The sequence below is a fragment of the Pipistrellus kuhlii genome, unplaced genomic scaffold, assembly GCF_014108245.1.
Source record: "Pipistrellus kuhlii isolate mPipKuh1 unplaced genomic scaffold, mPipKuh1.p scaffold_m20_p_1, whole genome shotgun sequence".
NCBI classification, from domain to species: Eukaryota; Metazoa; Chordata; class Mammalia; order Chiroptera; family Vespertilionidae; genus Pipistrellus; species Pipistrellus kuhlii.
This window is the reverse complement of record NW_023425404.1, coordinates 70,333,110-70,359,120: the sequence shown is the minus strand read 5'-3', so window position 1 is coordinate 70,359,120 and position 26,011 is coordinate 70,333,110. Positions and strand designations below refer to the sequence as shown.

The window sequence follows — 26,011 nt, the reverse complement described above, 5'->3', positions numbered from 1 at the left end:
TGTTGATGGTTTCTTTTGCTGTGCAGAAGCTTTTTATTTTGATGTAGTCCCATTTGTTTATTTTTTCCTTAGTTTCCATTGCCGTAGGAGCTGTATCGGTAAAGATACTGCTACAACATATGTCTGATATTTTGCTGCCTATGGATTCTTCTAGGATTTTTTTATGGTTTCCTATCTTACATTTTAAGTCCTTTATCCATTTTGAGTTTATTTTTGTGTATGTTGTAAGTCGGTGGTCTAGTTTCATTTTTTTGCATGTATCTGTCCAATTTTCCCAGCACCATTTATTGAAAAGACTATCTTGATTCCATTGTATGCTGTGCCTCCTTTGTCAAATATTAATTGAGCAAAATGGCTTGGGTTGATTTCTGGGTTTTCTGTTCTGTTCCATTGGTCTATATGCCTGTTCTTGTGCCAGTATCAGGCAGTTTTGAGAACAGTGGCTTTGTAATATAGCTTGATATCTGGTATTGTGACCCCTCCAACTTTGTTCTTCTTTCTCAGGATTACTACAGCTGTTTGGGGTCTTTTTATTTTTTATTCCATATGAATTTTTAGAGAGTTTGTTCTAAGTTTGTGAAATATGTATGCCATTGATATTTTAATGAGGAGTGCATTGAATCTATAGATTGTTTTGGGTGTGGGTGCGGGTGTACAGTTCCTCTGGTGTGCAAATTCCTGTGAGGACCCAGAGCCTTCTGGCATGCAATTCGATGTGTGGCCCCAGCACCCATGGCAGGGTGGCACCCTAGGTCTCTCCGACAGCGCACCTGCAGTGCAGACCTGTGGCCCCGGGCTGGGCATACTGGATTGCTCAGGGTGGCCCCAGCAGCACTCTACTGTAGCTTGAATGGGGCGGGTGCTGGGTTGCTCCGGGCAGCCCTGGCTAGGCTATCTACGAGCTTGGGTGGAGCGGGTGCAGCTTGCTCTAGGTCACACAGTCTTCGCTTTCCTGTGGCCTGGAGTGGGGCTCACACTGGCTGCAGGTCCCAGGGCTCAGGGTGGAGCGGGTGCCAGGTCAGACTGTCAGCATAGTTCTGGGGCCCAGGGCAGGGGCGGGGCACAGAGGTCCCTGTGGCATGAACTCACTGCAGGGCCCTGAAGCCAGATCATGGGACACTATCCTGGCAGGCTGGTGAGGAGGCCAGGTGTGGGAGGTCACTCTGGCAAGTGCTCCCTGCTAAGGTCTGGGAGCCTGCTGGGAGGTACTGCGCCACTCACTGCCAGGGCACAATGCTGGTTCCATGTGGGTTATGGCTGGCAAGGGGTATTCTCTAGGTGTCTTCTGGCTTCTTATTGAAAATTGTCTCCCCAGCTGTGTCTAATTTGTTAATTCAGGGTGGATGTTCTCCCACTTAGTTGCTTTTCTGAGCTGGCCCTAGAAGGAGGTGAGCAACATTGCTGCCTGTTCACCCGCCATTTTGATGTTTCTCATCTTGTTGTAGTTTTAATTTGCATCTCCCGAATAGCTGGTGAAGTTGAGCATCTTTTCATGTCTGTTGGTCATTTGTATATCTTCTATTGCCATTTGCAACAATATGGATAAATCTTGATAATATCATGCTAAGCAAAACAAATCTGACAGAAAAAGTCAAAAATCATATAATTTCATTCATATGTGAGATATATTAACAAACAAAACAAACAAAAACTCATAGACACAGACAACAGTATGGAGGTTACTAGAAGGAAAGTGGCATGGGAGGAGGTAGTAAAGAGTAAATAAAGGAAGTCAAAAGTATGGTGAGAAGAGATTTGATTTTGACTGGCAAACAAAAAACACATATACAGATGTATTACAGAATTGTACACTTGTAATCTATATAATTTTAGTTACCAACTCAGAGGCACGGTGCACAAATTCATGCACCAGTGGTATCCCTCGGCCTGGCTTGCAAATCGAGCCGAAACTGGCTCTCTGACATCCCCTGAGGGGTCCTGGATTGCAAGAGGGCACAGGCAAGTCCAAGGAACCCCACCAGTGCATGATCAGGGCTAGGGAGAGACACGAGAAGTTGGCCAGCAGGGGAGAGACCATGGGAAGGCTTCAGATCATGTCCCACCCATCTCGCTCAATCCCAATCAGCTGGATCCCAGCAGCAAGTTAAACTACCAGTCAGAGCATCTGCCCCCTGGTGGACAGTGCACATCATAGCAAGCGGTTGAGTGGCCTTAACATATCATTAGCATATTACGCTTTGATTGGTTGAATAGCTGACCAGTTGACCAGACACTTAGCATATTAGGCTTTTATTATATAGGATGTCACTCCAATAAACTTAAATATTTTTTAAATCCAAATTTAGCACTGGATATACATTTATTCTGGAAAATAGTATTATTCACATTATATCTGTATAGTAAAGAATATTTAACCTTGTTCAAATAGGCCCTCCCCCAAAAAAACTGGCCTTTGATTTCAGCTTCTAGAAAGTAATCTCTAAGGTCTTTATTTGCCTGGAACTTTGGGCTAGCCAGATAATAATAATAATATTTAGGATGGGGGTTTTGGGTCATGCTCAGAGGGGTTGGAGACTGGACACTGAGATGCATCACATGGATAATTAATCATGATCATGTCACAGAGTACCAATAAAAACTCTGAATACCAAGATTCAGGTAAGCTTCCTTAGTTGACAATACTCCATGCATAGTGTCATACATTAGTGCCAGGAAAGCAATGTGCCTGACTCAACAGGAAAAAAATAACAGAAACTCCCCATTTGGTAATTCCTTGGACACTGCCCTTTTTGCTTCTTCTCTAGGCTGGTTTTAATGTTTCCTTTCCTTGTAAAAACCATATCAATGAGTATAACTGCTTTCAATTAGTTCTTCTAGCAACTTGTTAAAACTAAGGATGGTCTTGGGAACCCCTAAATTTGCAACTGGTATCAGAAGTGAGGGCAACCTTGTTGGGACTGTGTCTCTAGTTTTATATATAGGCTAAACTCTTTGTAATATAGATTCTCCCTTAATCAATTTGCTCACAAGTTTAAAAAATGATTTGGGGGGGAGGAAAAACTCAATACCTGAGGTTAGCTTAAATTGTCACTGAAAAATTACTAGTCTATTGACTTATTAATAGTCATCTGCTCCCAGTGAAAAGTATCAACAGTTAACCACTAAGAAAAGGACTGTTGTGTTTGAATCTGAATACTATTGTAGTAGACACTGAGACAGAAAGACATTTCCCTTTACTGAATTACAGCTTACTCTAAGTAACTTGGAAATGCAATTATACCTCTGTGAAGGGTGATCAAGTCCAAGTAATAAATACCTATAAAATAGTTTTAATTTTATTAATTAAACATTTTTAATTTTATAGTACTACAGTTTAAAAATAAATTCTATTACTACAGTTACTGATATTGTAGCATATAAGGGTTTGTCAAATTTCTCATTTGGGTAGATTTTATAGCAAACCTCCATATAAAAGCCACACCAAAATAACATCTTATCAAAATTAACAAAAATGCAATGGAGGTGGAATGAAAAAGAGGTATTTAAATAAAAAGTATTAGAGATTTACAAAGACATACTCTCAGATATAACTTACAATGAATGTGCAAAGTCTACAATGCAAATCTCAAAGGAAAAATCTTAATATATTAATATCAAATAACATTTCAGAGGTGATATTAAAGAGTGTATTTTCAACACTTTTAAATAAAAACTTAAACCTTTTAAAACATCAATGGTACAGTTTAGTTAAAAGCTCAGCATAGGGAATCAGTAAGATTACTTGTGGGATCCTATCCAAGTTATTTAATCCTTGTATGCCTCAGTTTCCTCCTTTGCAAAATAAAAATAACAACACCTATTATACAAAGTTGTGTGGATCGAATGACAAGATGCAGTTAAACAATATAAGGCTTAATACATAGTGAAGACTCAACAACAGGTAGCAGTATTTAATAGTATAAAATTTTCTAAAGATAAAATTAATTCAACCTATTTAATTTTATGTTTTCTACATTTGGGTAGCTAATATACCAGACTTAAGCTTTACTAAAATAAACTAATTTAAAAGGTCCAACATTTATTTCTAAGGACATATGTATAGGCTTAGTAAAAACAAAACAAAAAAGTAAATAAAAAGAGGATGTTTTAATTCACCATTAGTAATTTCTTTTGGTAGACTTTTTGTCAACATAAAATTAACTAGTATTATGTAAAACAACTATTAAATACACACATGAACATCTATAAATATGTTAATACAGTATTGTTTTCAAACTATGATGACACAGCATTAACAAATCTTTTAAAATCAATAATCAATGGTTTATAGGAAACAAAAGATTCTATAGCGATAAGTTTCATGCCTTTCTTATTTACAATTTTTCTAAAATTTAACCATTTGAAAGAACATATAAAGTCAAAGGCTAGCTGCCTTAAAAAGTACTAAGGAGCCGGCACCGGTTTGGCTCAATGGATAGAGCGTCGGCTTGGGGACTGAAGGGACCCGGGTTCGATTCCGGTCAAGGGCATGTACCTTGGTTGCGGGCATATCCCCAGTAGGGGGTGTGCAAGAGGCAGCTGATCGATGACTCTCTCTCATCGATGTTTCTAACTATCTCTCTCCCTTCCTCTCTGTACAAAATCAATAAAATATATTAAAAAAAAAAAAAAAAAAAGTACTAAGGAGACACTGATAGTCTTTGAAATGACTGACATCATGACAATTATATGCTGGGTAGAATCTGGCAATCTCTGAGCAAGTAACAAGAGGGAAAATTTAGTTAGTAATGGAGAAATGAAGAGGAATGGACAGGTTGTCAAACAATCATCAGCAGTATAAATGTCTTTTAACAACAGAAATCCTGACCAAAATGAATGACATGAAATAAATCTGCAATGACTGTGAAAAAGGCAAGAATATAATTCAATCAGCATTAAAATAATCACAACAAAAATAATTACTGTATATCATTAAATAGAAAGCACCATTATTTTACACACCACCAAAGGAAAAATAATAAACATGATGCCAAGATGTTATTGATTAGAAAATATACTCCAATTTCAGAGATATTAAAATTTAAAATGTTTTAAAATCAATTAAATACAGTATCTGCCTCAATAATAAATAGGAGTCAAATCCTATTAAATCCTTCCTCCCTTATAGCCTGCTTAGGATCTGTTCAAATCTTCTTAGACCTGAACAGCTCCCCCAAGCTTCTAATCTCTAACACTGATCCATAATTCCCCATCTACACTTGAAGAGACAGGGTAAGTCCTTGCCCACCTGACAAGGGCCACAGCTCTATGAATTTCTCCTAGGTAATCTTGTGTGACCTTTACAAGTCTCCTTAATTATGAATACAGAGACAATGCCCTACCTTTTATAACTACCCTTTATCCTAGACTCTGTTCAAATCATTGTGGGTTATATTTTAAAGTCTGTACCAACAACATTAAAAAATTGAAAAGTTAGGAATTCTTCTAACCTATCCAAGGTAGAAATAGAATAAGAGTTTGGCAATTAGCCTCAATATATAACTGGCTTGGAAATTATTATATTTTAGCCTCACTGGTTTTTGCTGCTAATGAATTATATCTGACATCATTCTCTCCCCCTTTCCTCAATACATTACTGGCTTGGTACATTTTCTATCAGTGTTTCCTTTTGCACTGATTGTTGACTTCAACTGAAAGAGACAGTTCATTTGTCAATCATATCTAATAAAAGGGTAATATGCAAATTAAATGTCACTCCGTCACAAAGACGGTGGCTCCCATAGCGGCCTGGGAACTGGACGCTGGCGGCATCACCCGGTGATGAGCCCCAGTGTCCTGCACTCCCCGGCCCATGGAAAGAGGGTGGGCGGGCGGGCCAGAGGCCAGCTGGGGCGCACGGGACACGGGGTGGCATCGCCCCGGCCACAAGCCCAGCGTCCCACACATCCCGGCCAACAGGGGAGGGCGGGGAGGCGGGCGGGTGGGCAGGCCTCTGGGCAGAGGCCGGCTGGGATGCAGGACACTGGCGTCACTGCAGGCAGACTAAGGGACCACCATCTGTCCTCCCTCCTCCCCATGCGCGAATTTCATACACCAGGCCTCTAGTTTTCTTATAAACAAGTCAGCATTCTGCATGCTTCCCATTTATGACAGAGGTACAATTACAGCCCACCCACCCTTATATTAAACTACCAGAAGACCTCTATTCTTCCTTCTGGTAGATACTTCCACTGGTAGATGCACAAAGAAAGAAGTGGGAAACATATCTCTGTGTTGTCAGACACAAAATAATATCCAAGCATCTTTGCTTTATCAATGAAATGCTGGCCAAATTTAAACCACAATGATGACTTCAATTTCCTGGTGCCTGTCTATCCTTTCTCTTTCTTCTTTCCTTTCCTGCTCTCTTTTTAGATTTTGGACAGAAGTAACTGTCCTCTTTTTAAAAAAATAATTCTTTATTGTTAAAAGTATTACATATGTCCCCTTCCCTCCCCACCTCCTTTGACCCCCTCCAATCCTTCAGAACCCTATTGTCTGTGTCCATGGGTTATTCTGCATATATACATACAAGGTCTTTGACTGATTACCTACCTCCCACCGACCCACCCACCCACCCTGCCTTCCCTCTGAGATTCCACACTCTGTTCCATGGTTCCATATCTCCAGATCCACTCGGTTCATCAGTTTATTTTGTAACTTAGATTTCACATATGAGTGCGATCATGTGATACTTGTCTTTCTCTGGCTGACTTATTTCACCTACCACGACACTCTCCAGATCCCTTGAGTATTTGTTCTAGCTCTGTAAAGTATGCCATTGGTATTCTAATAGGGATTTCATTGAATCTGTGGATTTCGTTGGGTAGTATGGATATTTTAATGATTTGATTCTACCAATCCATGAACACAGTATATTCTTGTTTATACCTTCTTCTCTTTCTTTTTTCAACATCCTATAGTTTTCCAAGGTCTTTTTCCTCCTTGGTTAAGGTTATTTCTGAATAATCAACAGAAGACTCGCTGGAGAGAACCCTGCTGTCCAAGGACCGAGGGGCGGAGGCCCAGGGCTCCCAGCGCACCTACAGGCAGCAACTGAAGTCCCAGGGAAATAGCTCAGCTATGGGGGGTGCCACTGCGAACTCTGGGACCTAATCCCCAAGCTGGGCTCCCCAGCAGAGAGCATGAGAACTGAGAAGGGTACCCACATAACATCTGGCTGTGAAAAACAGCAGGATTGCTATCTGTCAGGGAGCAACAGCTGGAAATTCAGGTACCCTCTTAAAGGGACAATGCAATGGTGCCACCCACTTTGTGCTCCAGCAGATGGAGGGCAGAATGGACTGAGTCTGTGTGAACAGAAGCCAGGACTGGTTGACCTGAGTCCACACCTTTAATTATTGCTGTAGTGTGGGTTAGCCTATAAAGGGGCTGAGAACATGTTTTTTACTCAAGAGAAAAGAGCCAATCAAAGTAAACCAAGCTTTGAACTGGGAGAAAAGGGAAGATCAGAGATGAGAAACCTACTGAAAAGTTCTAGGAAAGAAGATGTAACTAGATAGGCAAAAAAGCCTAACCTTACCAAAGGGGTGAGCCAGTATGAAGAAGTAGTTAATGATATACCAAATGGGAGAAGAGGAGATGAAATGTAATTCCTGCATCCAGAACAGAGCAAAATGTGATTAAAATACCTAAAACCTAAGGAAGACATTCAAGAAATTGATGGCCAAGAATGGCCAAGTACCTTCATCTTCCAAAGGTAGCAGAACTAGAACTGACCACTGATATAGAGCACAAGATAATCTGGCTCAACTGCATATAATCACAGAGCTGCAGTAGGAGGTCTTCCCTGAGTGTGAGGTTAGAAGAGAAGCTCTGAGAGTCATGGCCTTAAAAATTGCTCCAACCTGCCAAAACCGGTTTGGTTCAGTGGATAGAGCATCGGCCTGCAGACTCAAGGGTCCTGGGTTCGATTCCGGACAAGGGCATGTACCTTGGTTGCGGGCACATCCCCAGTAGGGGGTGTGCAAGAGGCAGCTGATCGATGATTCTCTCATCGATGTTTCTAACTTTCTATCCCTCTCTCTTCCTCTTTGTGAAAAATCAATAAAATATATATTTTTTAAAAAATTGTTCCAACCTAAAACTACACAGAACAAGAAGTGGGACTAACTCTCCTTTTTTTTTTTTTTTAGCACTTCCCTTGCTTTGTTTTATTTGTATTGTTTCTTAATAATTTACCCTTTAAACCTTCAGATCACAAAGTAGTTTTATCAAGTGAAAAGTTTCTCGACCCCTGTGTTAACAGAGACCAGAACACAAGAAAAAATTGACAAAGTAATGACCAGATCTGCTCTCACACTTGAGAATTTTGGCATAAATGACTTGTGGGAGGGTTGGGGACCATGGGTGCCAGCCAAAGAACATATAAGAGTTTTCTTCTTACATCTACAACAGTAATATGTATAACAAGAACATCATAATACTCACACGTGCATATATAAGTAATCAGTCATTACAGTGAGATGGAGCTAGTTGTGTAAGTCATTTCTTAAAATCAGCAGAAAAAGAGAAGCATTTCAGTAGGAAAAAAATAGCCAGCAATTGCTAGTCATAGGCTGTTTCCTAACTCCTGAGACCTAGTTCTTTTCCCACACTGGATTGTTGACATGGAACCTAAATGAAATCTCTGAAGCCTGATAGCCTGTAACAATACCACCACCTTGAATAGACAACACTATGAAATACTCAGCCTTGTTCTCTAAGTTCCAAATTCGATGGCCTTAAGTAAAACACTGTAAAACAGTGTCTGAAAGTCATCAAATTTTTTAACATATCTAAACGTTTGTTTATGACTATAAGTTAATAGTCTGTAATTGAAAGTGTTATGTTACAATTTTGAACTGTCTTACACATCCATGACCCAAACATAGTAAATAGGCAGTAAATGTCTGCTGCTGAAGATGACAAAAAGTCCAATAACATTTTAAAAGTACTGCAATAATTATCTGACACCAGTTCAATAAATATTTGTTAAACGAATAAACAAATACATGGTAATCAAAACCTCTCTAGATTAATCAAAATGAGCTATTTACTAAATAATACTCTCAGAAAAATATTTCAAAGAACTGGGCTTTAGTTATATCCCTATTTATATATGCACTAATATATAGCTTTAAAATGTAAAGAAGAATTCAAAACTAGGCTTAACATATTTGACTCTTTAGCCTCAGATTAAAGTCCCAAAGAAATCTAAGAGCAACAGCTGACTTATATAGAAACTTGCTTCATGCTTAAAGAGTTTTAATAAAATTATGTCTTAGGTGCCTGAAAGACAACTATTCTGCCCACTTGGATTAACTAGTTTCTAAATTCCTTAATGCTTCACAAAGGCCTAGTAAAGTGTTTTTAAATATAAGACCTGCTAAGTACCTAGTGATGAATAATCATAGAGAGGAATGATTAGGTCAGATGCCCAAAACTGACTATGAATACAGTCAATAACTTCACTTATAATTAATGCATAGTCTATGAATCTTTTTCATGAAAGGCAATAAATTTCTTTGGTATATTCAGTTATGGTTAACTTGATTATCTTAAGAACATCATTTAATATTTTATCTCTTTGCCTAAGTGTTTGGGAACTTCTAAAACTTAATATATCATACTATAAATCTGGCTGAAGAAGGTAATTTATATTAGTTATATAATGTCAAAGGGGGAAAAAATGGATAATGTCCTTAGAAACTGTTTAAATGATAAATGACTAAAAGAAGGTCATTTGAAATAATTTTCTCATGCCTCCATGTAGGATTCAACTGAGTACAGACATGTTACTAATATTTAAAGACTAGAGGCCCGGTGCATGGATTTGTGCAGCGGTGGGGTCCCTCAGCCTGGCCTGCAGGGATCAGGCCAAAACTGGCTCTCTGACCTCCCTCAAGGGGTCCTGGATTGTGAAAGGGTACAGGCCAGGCCAAGGGACCCCACAACTGCATGATGAAGTCCAGGAAGATACCAAGGGAGGGACCCAGGATGTGTTAGGCCTGTCTCACCCAGTCCCAATTGGCTGGACGCCAGCAGCAAGTTAGCCTACCAGTTGGAGCATCTGCCCCCTGGTAGTCAGTGCATGTCATAGGGACTGATCAAACAGTCAGAAACTTAGCATAGTAGGCTTTTATTATATAGGATAGGATCCAAGATGGCAGTAGAGTAGGTGAGTTACACTCACCTCCTCCCAGGACCAAACTAGAATTAATTTTGCAGATCTCAATTTAACAGACTTTTGATTTAATGGACAAAATGTCCAGTCCATAAATCAAAAGTGAAAGTTAATACCCTATTAATTTCAAAATGCTTTTAAGCAAGAGTTGCTTATAATTAAATTAATAGGTCATTTTGTTGTTTTTACTTCACTGTTATTTTTGTTTGTTTGTTTTCTGTTAATCCTCACCAGAGAATCTTTTTTCCCCATTGATTTTTAGAGAGAGAGAGAAGGAGAGAGAAAAACATAAATATAAGAAAGACACATCGATTGCTTGCCTTCCACACTCAGGGCCAAGGATCGAGCCTGCAACTGTGGTAGGTGCCCTTTACTTGAGTCGAATCCAAGAACCTTCAGTCCATGGTTTGACACTCTAACCATTGAGAAAACCAGCCAGGGCCATGTTATTTTTAACAAATACTAGCAAACAGGCCATTTGTTGGGGAAAACACTGTAGTAATGTCACCAACATAAATAAATATTACACGTCTACAACTATAATCTACACATTTAAGTCCAAGAGTCACTGCTCGCAAACAATGTTCGGTGAATGATTAGCACATGATCACACCGTAAGGCGCTCAATAATTGGTCCTGTGGTCCTGTGGCATGACTTTCTGTAGTAGTTGTCTCACACATGCAGGCAGATGTTCCAATATGAGCTAAGCCAGGCCCAGCCACCTGCATTTGTTTACTTTTGGTGACTGATGAATGCACACAATTACCTGACCTATTCAGTATAAATTTAAAATTACTATAATACATATAGAAAATTTTTCTGTGAAATTAAACTTTTCACACATACTTAATTTTAACTACACTAATGTGTCTACATAAGTAAAAACAGGTAAACTAATTTGTCATTTTTTAACATACACATTCGTAAAACCTACTTTATTATATTACTAGAGGCCTGGTGCACAAAAATTCATGCACTGGGGGAGAGGGTCCCTCCGCTCGACCTGCACCCTCTTGCCGTTCAGGAGCCCTCAGGGAATGCTAAAGAGCTCCCCACAGGGAGCAGGCCTAAGCCATCAGTTAGACATCCTTAGTGCTGCCGAGGAGGTGGGAGAGGCTCCAGCCACCATTGCTGCGCTCGCAGCCATCAGCCCGCTTGTGGCTGAGCAGTGCTCCCCCTGTGGGAGCACACTGACCACCAGGGGGCAGCTCCTACATTGACCATCTGCCCCTGGTGCTCAGTGTGCATCATTCAGCCATTAGGGTCAATTTGCATATTACCCTTTTATTATATAGGATGGACTTTCAGCTTTAATGGACTCTCCCTCACCTGAATTAGTCCATTATATCAAGGTTTTATTGTGCAGCTAAAATATAGAGCAATTAACCTGAATAACCAACTGGAGACTAGGTGGACAGAAGTGTTATAACCAAGGATTTACAGAAGTTTTCTTGAGACTGGCAGAAAGGGCAGAGGGACCGAAGGGATATCTCAGCTGCAGAAATTCCCCCTGAGAAGCATTGGTTCCCGACCCGACACTAGGCTCCCTAGCCCAGAGCACCAGAGGCAGAAAGAGATGTTAACATAACATCTGGCTGTGAAAATTAGTGGGGATTCTGTCCAGCAAAAAGAGACACAGGTGCCCTCTTAAAGGGTCAGTGCACAAATTCTTGTTCTAACCAGACATACCGCAGATACCATCTTTCTTGGGAGAAGCACTTCCCTCCAAATAGCATCAGCCTGGGGTAAAGCAATAGACCCACCTCCTGGGCTCCCTTTAGCCCCACATATGGAGGAGTCAGCTCTCTGGGACTAGAATGTAGAGTCTGAGCAGACTCAAGGGTATCGGTGACTGAGTTGTGTGGCTCAAGAGCCAGGGGCCATTTACCCCACCTTCCCATAAGACTGACCTGTGCCTCCTCCATATAGAACATTATTAGCCCCATCCTCCTGACTCCCGGCAGCTCTGCCCAACTCAGCTTGGGCTCCAGAAGATCTTGGCAGAATATGGGACAAACTGGATTGTGTTACTCTAGGATGGGGGCCATTTTCCCCTTGCACGCCAGAGTGAGACAAAATTAATCCTTCACACAACCAAATCTTGGTCTGTTTGGAACTGATAAACTCTGCTGGCCTAATCTTGATGACTCCATGAGATCCCACCACAATAGGAAGGTCTGCAGGCACCCAGAAGGTGGTAGCTAGACTTGATTTACCCTGGGATTTTTGCTGTCGCCTCAGTCCCACCACTGGCACCGAGTTTGAACATGTACCAGTCTGGTGAACACAACTTCCCCCATGTGGTGACTCACTGAGAACATACCTTATGCAATTCGAGTACCACCAGAGGCACTTTCAGTGACTGCGCTCAGCAGGAAGGCAAAGGAAGGTGAGGAGGATCTCAGGGTGCCTTGGGCCTTTTGCTGACCTGCACCTGAGCTCGGTACTGGTGGAAGCTGGCCTTGGTATCCAGCTTAGTCCTTACATGCTCACCCAGGCCCAATCCATTGCAGAGGAAACTACAAAACAATCCATAGCAGAGGAAACCACAAACTTATGGATTGCTTTGTAACTCCAAACAAATTGCCATGGCCAGTCATAGACAGCATGTGAAACTGACCTGCACCATGATTTCTACCCCTAGTAGAAATCATGAAAGAGAACCAGTCAGAAATAAAGAACATGATCTCTGAAATGCATAATACAATAGGTTGGATGAAGCAGATGACTGAATCAGCATTTTGGAAGATAAGACAACAGAAAACACAGAATCAGGGCATCAAAAAGGGGGGTAGGGGGGAAAGTGTCCTAAAAATGAGAATAATATAAGGGACTTTCACACAACATGAAACTTAACAATATCCACATCATAGGGGTACAAGAAGGAAATGAGAGAGCAAGAAATTGAGAATTTATATGAAGACATAATGACTAAAAACTTCCTTCACCTGGTGAAGAAAAAAGACACCCAAGTCATGAATTGCACTGAGTTCCAAACAAGATGAATCCAAAGAGTGCCACTCCAAGACACGTCATAATTAAAATGCCAAAGGTTAAAGACAAACAGAGAGTCATAAAAGCAGCAAGAGAAAGACCAGTATTATGTACAAGGGAGCTCCATAAAACTGTCAGCTTATTTCTCAATAGAAACATTGCAGGCCAGACAGGATTGGCATGAAATATTAACATTTATTAAGCCTCTATTACTTCAAACATTAAATACAGGAAAGAATTTGGTTGTTAATTACGCTCTTAAGCACTGGGTAAAATACACCTATAATAACTTCTGGTGTAATCGCTTGCCATTTGAGAAATGATGTATCCACTTCCTTTGGCTCTTCCCATGGGGTGCTTAGGGAGTTCATTTTTTCTTTCTTTCTATTTTATACAGGATTAAGCAGAGCTTAGCCCACACTCAAAATCAAAATTCTTTAGGAAACCAAAGGCTGAGAACTTTCCTTATTCAGAACTGAAATTCCATTGTCAGAGAAATCACTAATACCAAATATCAAGGGAAAACGTCTCATTCCTATTGCAGGATCAGCTAAAGTGAAACTGCTTCTTTAGTTGCTAGGAAACAACCAACTCATTATATGCCATTATCAAAACCCTAGAGAAGAAAACTGGCATCTGCTTCACACTTGGGGTTACTGGAGATAGAACTAAAAGCACTGAAACTGCTGCCAAAACCCCCGGTCTCCAGGGCTGACATTGTGACCACAACAGGTGCTGACACCAGACCAGCCTTTGAAGTTTTCCTTTCTGCAGGTCCTTTTCTAATAACTACACTTATATTTCCTGTATCCCACATTTTCAAACTCAAAGTTTCTAAGAAAAGACTTCCACATTTGAGTTAAACTAATTATATCTATGTTGAGCACAACTTAGAAAATTAGTGCTCAGGAATCTTAATAACAGAAAATTTTTAAACTATTAGTAATTCATTGAACAAAAAGTACTAGATATTTATGCCTTTAGTTATTTAGAGTCAAAATTGAAAATAAGAGAAAAGTGTTTCAAAATCAGGAGAATAAAAAGGAACGCATACTGACAAATCTAGTACTCAAAATGACATTGTAGCTTTTATCTGTCTAGTTTTCCTAATTGATCATAAAATTTAACTTCTCTTTTTATAGCCTAGCTTGCTTTCTCATAATGCATCACAAAATGCTTTAATGAACATAATCATATTTATTCATCAATCTCTTCCCTTCCTTTCAGCAGATAAAGCTGGAAGGAAGGGGGGTGAAATTATGCAGATAAAATGATGAGACATTGGCAAGTTGAAGCTGAGACTCCCTATACTACTGCTTCTGTGTCCAGAAAAACAGGTCTCTTTCAGAGATGCTATTGGTAAAAAGAAGGCGACAAACCACTGTCCTTCAAATTTAAAAGAATAATCTTGGTAGGCTCCCCCACTTTAATATAATCCTTTGCCCCACCTCTCACTCTAATGTTCACCTAATTTCAATTACTCCCACCTGCCACTCTTAACTAAATAATGTCCCCTTAATATTACTTCATACTTTTAATCTCAAACAACTCAGTTCTACTCCATCACCATGTTTACCTTCTCCCAACCTGATCTTACCCACCTTCCTTTGTGTTTTATGAAACATCACTTCTGCCTAGGTTTGCCAGATTTATCAAATAAAGGTAGAGGACCCTCACTTAGATCAGTTTAAATATCATATACACAACAAATAACTTTTAGTGTGAGCAATTGGAACATACCCATACTATGAAAAAGTATTCACTGTGTGAATAGTATCTGATCCTCAAACTTAAATAGCAATCTTATTACCACCCTACTGTGAGGTACCTTGATCCTTGACTTTTTTTCACTTTAATATAAACTGCTTTTCCTCAGTAATACCTCATTTCCAAATTTCATTCATAAAAAAAAAAAAAGCCTAACCTTTCTAATACGCCTCCTTCTGTGAACAAAACCACTTTATATAGGACTTTTCACATCCATACCTCTCTCAAATACTCAATCACTTCTTCTACATCACAAGTGATTTTCAATTATTTGGATCCTCCAATTTTATCCAGACTCCTGATGCCTCCTGACATGTCTTCCTGAAAATCAGGTCTTGACTTCAGTGTTTCCCTAAGTAGTGCCCTAGATATTTTTCTCCTTAAGACATTCTGCCATGCCAATCCTGTCTCCAACAACAGTTTTGCCCATGCCGATTTCAAGTGTCATAGAGTAGTTAAAGAGTTGGCAAAACTAAAAATTCTGATATTTAGCATCCATTGGGCCCTTGCTACTACACAGGCATCCTATCATTCATATCTTCATCTCTCTTTTTATTATTATTATTATTATTATTATTATTATTTCTCTGAAAGCAGTTAAAAAGCACTGTTTCTGGTCCATCAGAGACGCAAACCTGATTTCAGAGCCACCAGCATTAGTTATTTTGACCTAGGATAGTCTATTAAAATTAAGAATTCACACAAAAAAATAATAAAAGTAAGAACTCCTTGGCCCTCCCTTGGACATACTTAAGAAAAATCTCCAAATGAGAGAATAGAACATGGAGAATATATCTAAATTTTCAACTAACTCCACAGATAATTTTTATGAATATAGAAATGTGTAGTGATCTAAGATGGTGGAAGCTACCCTCAACTCTTCCTAAGGACCAAACTGGAATTACAGCTAAAGTATAGAAACATCCTAACTAACTAACTATCAATAAAAACTAGGTCGAGAGAAGCCTTATAACCAAGGACTTACAGAGGAGGCCACAAGACTGGTAGGAGGCACTGAGGCACAAGAGGGCTGGCCAAGAACTCACAGGCAGCAGCTGAAGTTTTGGAGGGATATCTCAGCTGTGGGGAGTAGACCGCTGAGAAGTGTGCGGTCTAAATACCAAGCCGAGCTCCCTAACCCAAACCACCAGCACCAGGAAAGGTGCACTTGTAATATACTGCTGTGGAAAGCAGAGGGTTTCTGTCTGCCAAGAAGAGACAGCTAGAAACACAGATATCCTCTTAAAGAGCCAATGCACAAAATTTCCTTCACAGCCATTCACCCTTGGCTCTGGCAGAGGAAGGGCAGAGCATCTGCCAGAGTTGTGCTCTGAGTTGTTGGCTCTGAGGGGAGAGCTGAGAGGATTTCTGTGCTGAGTCATTCCTCCTAACTGCAGAAGCCATCTTTCTCAGGCAGAGCATCACCTCATGCAGCATAAGCCTGGGGGAAAGCAATAGCCTCACCACCCACTGGAATCCCTCTCATCCCACCAAGTAGAGCTTATGCCCTGCTGAGGAGCACAGCCTAAGGCTTAGTGACTGCACCTAACGGACAGCTGGTAGGCGAAGGCTGATCTCTGAGTACTTTGACCTCTCCCTGGGTCTGATGCTAGTAAAAACAGACCTTGGTGCACGGCTTCTTTCCACATGCACACAGGCCCAGCAGAGGGAGCTGCAAACTATGAATCTCTGATAGCTCCACATAGGTTGCCAAGGTACTGTCACAAGTCTGACATCTGTCTGCACCTGCACCACAGTCCCTCCAAAGAGGCCCAGAACCAAAATACCTTTTGTATTTTGATTAAAGGGATTACCATTTTTGTGTGGCCAGTTTCACACAACAAAAGAGCAGGATCCAGTAAGCTTCATATGCAGCATATCCACAGGGAGATCGCAGCAGGCACCAAACCATGCTGAGGCGAATTCTACTTTGTGTGATCAGCACCTGCACAGCAGCCTGCACACTATGTTGGGGGTTGAGCCTGTCAGCCATACTGAGAGTCAATCCCATACATGCACAGACCAATAGCAATCAAGCCTCAGCGACAACAGTAGGACCCATATAATGTGCACAAGGACATTCTTAGGGCACCCAGCTAAGGTGATCAGGGAGACTGTACCACTGGGTCCCACAGGTAACCTACTACATAGGGCCACTGTAACAGACAGGAAGTCATGGCAGTTCTACCTAATACATAGTAACAAACAAGAAGAGGCAGCCAAAAGGGGGAAACAAAGAAACAGACACCAAATGAAAGAATAATGAAATTCTCCAGAGAGCTAAATTAAATAGAGGTAAGCAATTTATCAGATATAGAGTTCAGAGTAATGATTATAAGGATGCTCAACACCATGAAAAATGATATAGAAAACATAAAAAAAGGATCAGTCAGAAATTAAGAATGTCATATCTGAAATAAATAATACACTGGAAGGACTAAACAGTAGGTTTGATAAAGCAGAGGAATGCATCAGCTATTTGGAAGACAAGGTAATAAAAAACACCCGATCAGAACAGCAAAAAGAAAAAAATAATTTTAAAAAATGAGGTCATTCCCTGCTGAAGTGGTTCAGTGGTTGAGCATTGACCTATGAACCAGTTGGGGCATATGCCCAGGCAGGTTGTGAGCTCAATCCCCAGTGGGGGATATACAAAGGGCAGCCAATCAATGATTCTCTCTCATCATTTAGGTTTCTATCTCTCCTTTCCCTACCTCTCTGAAATCAATAAAACTATGTATTTTTAACATCTGAGGATAGTTTTTGATACCTTTGGGACAACATGAAGCATACCAACATCCATGCCATAAGGATACCAGAAGGAGAAGAGAGAGAGCAAGAACCTATTTGAAGAAATAATGACTAAAAACTTCCCTCACCTGGTGAAGAAAAAAAAGACACACAAGTCCAGGAAGTGCACTGAGTCCCAAACAAGATGAATTCAAAAATGGCCACACCAAGACACATTATAATTAAAATGGCAAAGGTTAACAAAAAAGAGAGAATCTTAAAAGCTGCAAGAGAAAGGCAGTCAGTTACCTACAAGGAAGCTCCCATATGCCTGTCAAGTGATTTCTCAACAGAGACCATTTCAGGTCAGAAGAGATTGACATGAAATATTCAAAGAGATGAATAGCAAGGAATGACAACGAATCCTACTTTACCCAGCAAAGCTATCATTTAAAATTGAAGCAGAAATTATGCCGAAGCCGGTTTGGCTCAGTGGTAGAGCGTCGGTCTGCGGACTGAAAGGTCCCAGGTTCGATTCCGGTCAAGGGCATGTACATTGGTTGCGGGCACATCCCCAGTAAGGGGTGTGCAAGAGGCAACTGGTCAATGTTTCTCTCTCATCAACGTTTCTAGCTCTCTATCTCTCTCCCTTCCTCTCTGTAAAAAATCAATAAAATATATTTTTAAAATAAAAAAAAATAAAATAAAATTGAAGCAGAAATTAGTTTTGCAGACAAGAAAAAGCTATAGGAGTTTGTTACCACCAAACCAGTATTACAAGAAATGTTAAAAGGCTTGCTTGGAGGAGGAGGAGAAGGAAGAGGAAGAGATGATGACAAAACAAAAAACAAAAAAGGAACATAATTAACAAAATAAAAATGACAATAAATATATACCTATTAATTATCACTTTAAATATAAATGGCTTTAATGCTCCAATCAAAAGATAAAGTAGCTGAACAGAAAAGAAGACAAAACCAATGTATATGTTGTCTTCAGAAGACATACCTCAGAACAAAAGATACATACATACTAAAAGTAAAGAAATGGAAAAAGATATTTCATGCAAATGGTAATGAAAAAATAGTTGGGATAGCAATACTTATATCTGACAAAATAGACTTTAAATCCAAGTCTATAGTAAAAGACTAATGAATGCATAAATAAGTGGAACAACAAATCTATCTCTCTCTTTCCCCCCCTCTAAAATCAATAAATAAATTTTAAAAATTATTTTAAGTTTTTATAGAGCTTAATCTGCAGCCTACCTTCCTTCCCTTTCCCCTTCCCAGAGATCAGTGGGAGAGACTGGGAGTTACAATCCTCTCTAGGGGTGTCGAACTCAATCAGAGAAGGGGCCAAAATCTAAAATCCAGCCTAAATCGCGGGCCAAATGGTTTACTGAACAGTCATAAACTGTCATTGTGATGGAAACGCAGCGGAGTGCAGTGATGACAGCGCGGTGTGGGCCACATTGCAAGGCCTGGCGGGACGGATTTGGCCCGCGGGCCTTGTGTTTGACACATGTGCTAAACACTTGGTCTTCCTGGTGACAAGTCCCATCTTGAAGCTATCTAGAAGATCCAACCTAAGTCACCTCACTAGCATGAATTCAGGTGTGCTCCAAAAGGGGCTTCTTATGAAGGACAGAAACACCCCCATCACTCAGGAAATTCAAAGGGTTTTAGGTGTTTTGTACCAGATTCAAGAACAAATAATAAATATATTTCCTATTATACCACACTATAAAAATATAAACCTTGACTCTTACCTCACTTCACTTATCAAAAATTGAATTCAAGATGTACAAGCCAGAACTATTGTATAAAGTTTTGAGAAAAAAAATACCTGATACTATCTTTATAACCATGGGGTAGACAGGCAAAAAATTTTTAGTGAACAAAAAACAGCACCAAGCATTAAAAAAAAAAGTTTTTGATAAACTGAATTTCATGAAAATTTAAAACTTCAGCACATCAAAAGACAACCTTCAGACTAGGATAAATATTCCCAATACATCTATCTGTCACTCTTAGTCAAAATATATTAATACTCTTGCAATTCAATTACAAGAAGGAAAATGGGCCAATAAATAAAATTAGTATAAGACTTCAATAGACATTTCACAAAAGAAGATAAAGCAATATCTAATGTGCACATGAACGAGGCTCAACATCTCTCATTATCTGGGAAACCCAAATTAAAACCCTAAGAAGATAACCATTACACACCACTATGTTGACAAAGATATAAAACAAATGGAACTCTTAAGAGCACATGTATAAGTATCTAAACCAGCATTATTCATAATAGCCAAAAACTGAAGACTATCCAAATGTCTATCAACAAAAGAATACACACAAACACTATTTGGTTATACGCATGAAGTAGAATACTATTCAGCAATAAAAAGGACTCAACTACTATACATATAAGATCTGTGCATCCTATTGTATGTATAAGTTTAACTCAGTATAATATTGTAAGGGAGAGAAAAAAAAAAAACTTTAAGCTAGACTTCCAGTTCAAGATGGCAAATTAACCACAAGTATTTATCTTTTCCCCACAGATAGTAACTGGGAAAGGACATGTAAGAAACTTCTAGAAACACTGCTGTACAGAGCATCTATCCAGCTACTATATTTTCACACAGGATGTTAAACTTACAAATGCTAGTCTGCTTTCTAAAGCAAAACAAAAGCAAAAACAAAACACTCCTTAATTAGTAGCTCAGATGATGAGTATGGTCACAATGTACGCTTTTCAAGTCCTATTAATATATCAGCTTTTCAGCTCCCGTTAAAATGCACAGATGATAGAGGTGACCTTACAAAAGACTGTAAGGTAAATAAGCAGTCTAATATTCTAATATCCTAGTGAATACTTTTGGCATTTTCTAAGTACCCCAACACAATAAGTTATGGATCCATTTTCTCATCCTATATTCCATTCTGATATTTTGTAGTATGTTTGCCAAATATGTATCTTCAGTACTTATCAAAGTAATGTGTTACTTTAATACAATTTATGGTCAAACAGCCCAATCTCTATATCTCTAGTAGGACCTCTGCCAGCAGATATCAAATTCCCTAAATATTTTTAAGCTGAGCATTTAATAAATAAAATCAGATGACTAAAGTGTTGAGACAATGGCTGAATTGGAAAGTCAAAAATTATGTAATGGCCGAAGCCGGTTTGGCTCAGTGATAGAGCATAGGTCTGCGGACTGAAAGGTCCCAGGTTCGATTCCGGTCAAGGGCCTTGGTTGTGGGCACATCCCCGATAGGGGGTGTGCAAGAGGCAGCTGGTCAATGCTTCTCTCTCATCGACGTTTCTAGCTCTCTATCTCCTCCCTTTCTCTCTGTTAAAAAAAAAATCAATAAAATATATATTTTTTTAAATTATATAATGGTGGCAATTAACACAATTATTCTATACTTTAGCCCTGGTGCACGAAATTCGTGCACAGGGGTGGGGGTTGTCCCTCAACCCAGCCTGTACCCTCTCCAATCTAGGACCCGTAAAGGGATGTCCGATTGCCTGTTTAGGCCCGTTCCCACTGGGCAGTTGGACAGCTGGCTCCCAACCGCTCACCTGCCTACCTGCCTAATTTCTCCTAACTGCTTCTGCCTGCCAGCCTGATCACCCCCTAACTACTCCCCTGTCAGCCTGATAAATGCCTGAATGCTTCCCTGCTGGCCTAGTCACCCCTAACTGCCCTCCCCTGCAGGCCTGGTCCCCCTCCAAATTCCCTCCCCTACAGGCCTGATCCCCCCCAACTGCCCTCTTCTGCAGACCTGGTCCCCCCTAACTACCCTTCCTTGCCAGCCTGTTCACACCTAACTGCCCTCCCCTGCCAGCTTGGTCGTTCTCACCTGCCCTCCCCTGAAGGCCTGATTGCCCCCAACTGCCCTCCTTTGCAGGCCTGGCCACCCCTAACTGTCCTCCCGTGCAGGCCTGATCGCCCCCAACTACCCTCACTTGCAGGCCTGGTCCCTCCCAACTACCCTTCTCTGCTGGCCATCTTGTGGTATTCATCTTGTGTTCACATGGGGGCAGCCATCTTTGACCACATGGGGGTGGCCATGTTGTGTGTTGAAGTGATGGTCCATTTGCATATTACTCTTTTATTATATAGGATTCTCTGACAGTATTCAGCAGTAGATAAAAGAGGTTGGGTTATGGCAGGACATTAACTGAATATAGAATTGGGATCCTGCCCCTCCTCTCTTACCCAACACTCCACAAAATAATAATAACAATAATAATAATATACTCTGGTTCCTGCAGACTTCTGATCCTTTCACCTCTTTTCTCAAACCATTTTCTTCTTTTATAAAAGCAGATACTAAATATAAGTCTGAAATCAAGCACAACCTTTTTGAAGCTTAATTAATTTTTACTATCAGAATTTTTTAAAGTAAGAGAACGTTTATTTAGAAAGTTAGAGGCAAAAGAATAGCCCTTGGAGTTTAGGGGAGAGAAAGGTAAAGGTGACTAGCCTGGGGGAACAAAATGGGGAGAGGAAAGGTGCAGGATCCAGGAGGAAGAGCTTACTGTGCTAAATGGTTCAATCTCACTAATTCTGTGGGAAACTCCCTTTGCCCCTCTCCTGAGGGCACATGAACACATGCTCTCACTCTGCCACCCTCAAGCACTCACCAGCAAAGATCCTTTTGTCACCTGTTGGAATTTGAGATTTAAAAGCATCCCTGGGATTTTAAAAACAATACACTCAAGTAGAAAAGAGAGAACTCATGCACATCTGGCTAGGGATAGGTTATGGGTATAAATATGGGGATACTACATCCCTGAGCTGGAAGCTTGACCTGGATCTCTTTTTTTATTTTTTAATCCTCACCTGAGGATATGTCTTTTATTGATTTTGAAAGAGAAACATCAACCTGTTGCCTCCCATACGCACACCATCCGGGGATCAAACACACAACCTGGGTATGTGCCCTGATAGGGAATCAAACCTACAATCGTTTGGTGTAAAAGACATTGTGCCAACCAACTGAGCCTCCCAGCCAGGCGTTTTTAAAAAATTATATCTCTGTATCTCTTATCACTGACTTGAATCTCCAATAAGTCTGTGGACACTGTGGAGAACTGAAGTATTTCTACCTTCAGTGGCCATTCGCAAAGGTTTGGGAGGAATTCTTAATCATTTCCTATTGGGAATTATAACACTAATATAGAAGGGGGAAATTCATATTTAAAACATTCTCACAACAAAATAAGATATTTCCTTTTGGTGTTTCCAACTTTCTATTGACTCTAACTTTTATTATAAATTGAACTGAGATTTGCTTAGAATTTCCTTAAAAAAGAGAGAAAGAAGGGCTGTTACCAACACAAATCAAGTTCAAGGTCAACAAGAAATTGGCAGAGAAAGGGTGTTGCTGAGAGTAAAACAAAAATAACCTATTTTGAAAACTGAGTGTAAAAGAGGAGGAGATGCAGCCAAGAGACTTAAATAAATGTACTAGGAATAGGATGACACTGAGTCCAGAGACAGAAGAGTACATTTATCAGACTCAAGCAGCAGAAAGAAGACATGATGTTACAATGAAAAAAGAAGAGTTTCAGAAAAGTTTCATTCTTGATTCACAACTGGAAATAATTGTGTGTGTGTGTGTGTGTGTGTGTGTACATATATACATATATACCATGAATACATACAATATGAATACATATATTATAATATGAATACATGATTAGAATTGTCAACCTATAGCATAGTACCTGATCCAAAGTAAAATCTGAATATGAGGTAATTGCTGTAAATAGGTGGAGAAAATCCAAATTATCAATACTTATTATATTTTCCTAGAATATAATTAACTAATAAATTCGGTTACTAAGAAAAAAAATAAAATTTATTTCTATAAATAACATATAGCCCTTCTGATATTTTCAGAAAAATCCAATCAACTGTTCTCTTCATTAAGAATTAATTGAAGTTGATTGGGCAGATATTATATACACAAATATATAGCCATATGAACTCAGAGTAAAGCAAAATTTTATTTTGTTCTGAAGCACTATAGTTTATATAATTTTTTCTACACTGAGCCATTTCTACACTGCCCTTATAACTCATACTGGCCACAATGAGATTAACCATAAATCTAAAGAAGGCAGATTACTTATAAAATAGATTTCCCCATCTGATTGCAGCCTCAATAGAGCAACAGAACAAAATAAAATAAGATATTGGATTTTTAGTTCTCATAAATAATAGGAAAGATTAAATCACATAACGGTAAAATTTGATTTTGGCACCACATAACTCATTATACATTTAGCTTATCAACTGGATTCTTTTGCAAAACATCTGAAATCTAAATGCAAATTTTAACAGCTCTCCAAAAAGCAGCTGCATTAACCACAGTGTGCTAATGATAAAATGATACTCAATGCAAGTTTCTTACCTGCCTCAACAGTTTTTCAACGGCTGACATCACCATAAGGCCTCTCCAAACAACTGGTGCAGTCTCTTCAACCAGGAAGCCCATAGACATACTACAACAGTGAATCAAAAATATAGCTCATTTACATAAATTAATCAACAGTATTCTGGAAAAAAAAATAAAGTACAAAAGATTAGCTCACCAAGCAATACCATAATTCAAAAGAGGCTTCATTAGGTTGTCTGAAATTAAAAAAAAAAAAAACACAAAATTCTTTTAGATGAGTCATTATATATAAACATAATGATTTGTTCTCATCAAAGTGTCAAATTAAAATACACATAGACTATTCATACTCCTGCTCTTTTAACTCCAACTAATTCACCTCAATTTACAACAGTTTAAACATTTACCAAGCATAAAACTAATACTTCCAATAGATGTAACATCTAAAAATGGTGAGATAATGCGTTTAACCTATCTAGATTTTGCTTTTCTTTTAATTTTTTTCCACTTACAATATTATTATTTCACTGGAGAATTATATAATATTTATATTGCTGAGATATTTGAATTCATATCTACTATTCTATTTTATATTTTCTCTTCACCTCAATTTGTTTTTTGTAGGCTTATTTTATATTGCGATTCTTCTCATTACATTTCCCTTTTTTAAAATAGAAATCATACAGTCCATTTCTATTCTTACAATGATTTCCCAGTAATTTCAACAAATGTGTAAAATGAATCAATACCTCTACTTTTTTTCCCTTTGAATTCTTCAAATCCATCACTCTCCTTCCCAGGCCAACTCATATACTATTGTCCTGAATTTTAGTTCTATCTTGGAAAATTCTTAACTATTATCTCTTAAATATTGTCTCTATCATATTTTCTCCATTATCTCCTTCTAGAACTCTAATTAGATCTGTTTGACCTTCTGATGCTATCCTCCATGTCTCTCAAATTTTCATCCTCTTCCCCCTTTTCTTTATGTACTGTATTCTGGGTATTTTCTTTTTATCTACATTCCAGTTAACTAAATTCTTCTTTAATTGTGACTAATCTTTTTTTATTATATCTGTCCATTTCTTTCCACTCTACCCAGAACAAAAGACAAGTCCAGCACATATCCCCAATAACTACCAATGCAGGGGAGATTTATGTTAAAATACTAAACCCCAATGTGATGGAACTAGAAGATGGACTCTGTGGGAGGTGATAAGGTCATGAGGGAAGTGCTCTTATAAAACAGACTCCAGGTGCTCTCCTGCTTTTTCTGCTACAAAAGGACACAGTGAGAAGTTGACTGCATATGAACCAAGATTCAAATCTGTTAGCGCCTTGATTGTGGACTTCCCAGCCTCCTGACCTATGGAAAATGTTTGTGTTTTAAGCCACAGTCTATGGTATTTTTGTTTTAGCAGCCTGAGGAGACTAAGACACTGGACAGTCAACAGTCTGGTCACAAAACTGAATATCAAAATCTCTAACACTGTAAAGTAAAAATCTTTGTTAAATCTTAATACACACACACACACAAAATGCACTTTAAATATTTCTTATAGTTTAATGGATAATAAATTATAAACTGAAAGCTCAGCAAAATAAGCAGATTCATTGGCATGTTGTTAAATATGCTTCTTCAGAATTTAACAGAGGAAAGTATACATGAACTCCTAAATATATACAGCATATACATTAAAAGAAAAAGGCACATTCTTCATTATCTACTCCTATGTATCAATAAAACAAATTAATAGTGCCCCAATGCTTTTTACTTTAAATAATAAAATTATCAAAATTGAATGCTGGCATAGGCTGAAGACAAACTTTTAAATTAATAGAGAAAGAATGAATTACAACTCATCATTATAGTTATAATTAATTTATTTTCCACAGAATGTTATTTTTTAG

At 39.0% G+C, this 26,011-nt stretch overlaps 1 protein-coding gene across 2 annotated transcripts in view; it reads right to left on the bottom strand.

The window, feature by feature from the left end:
* Positions 1-26,011, bottom strand: part of NUBPL (NUBP iron-sulfur cluster assembly factor, mitochondrial) — a 215,008-nt gene that overhangs the window by 110,149 nt on the left and 78,848 nt on the right. For both annotated transcript variants that reach the window (XM_036451248.2, XM_045585237.1), the window contains exons 5-6: positions 24,297-24,336; positions 24,116-24,206 (exon numbers count right to left, since the gene is read on the bottom strand). In XM_036451248.2, coding sequence (XP_036307141.1) covers positions 24,116-24,206; positions 24,297-24,336 — 131 coding nt within the window. The remainder of the gene's footprint in view (positions 1-24,115; positions 24,207-24,296; positions 24,337-26,011) is intronic.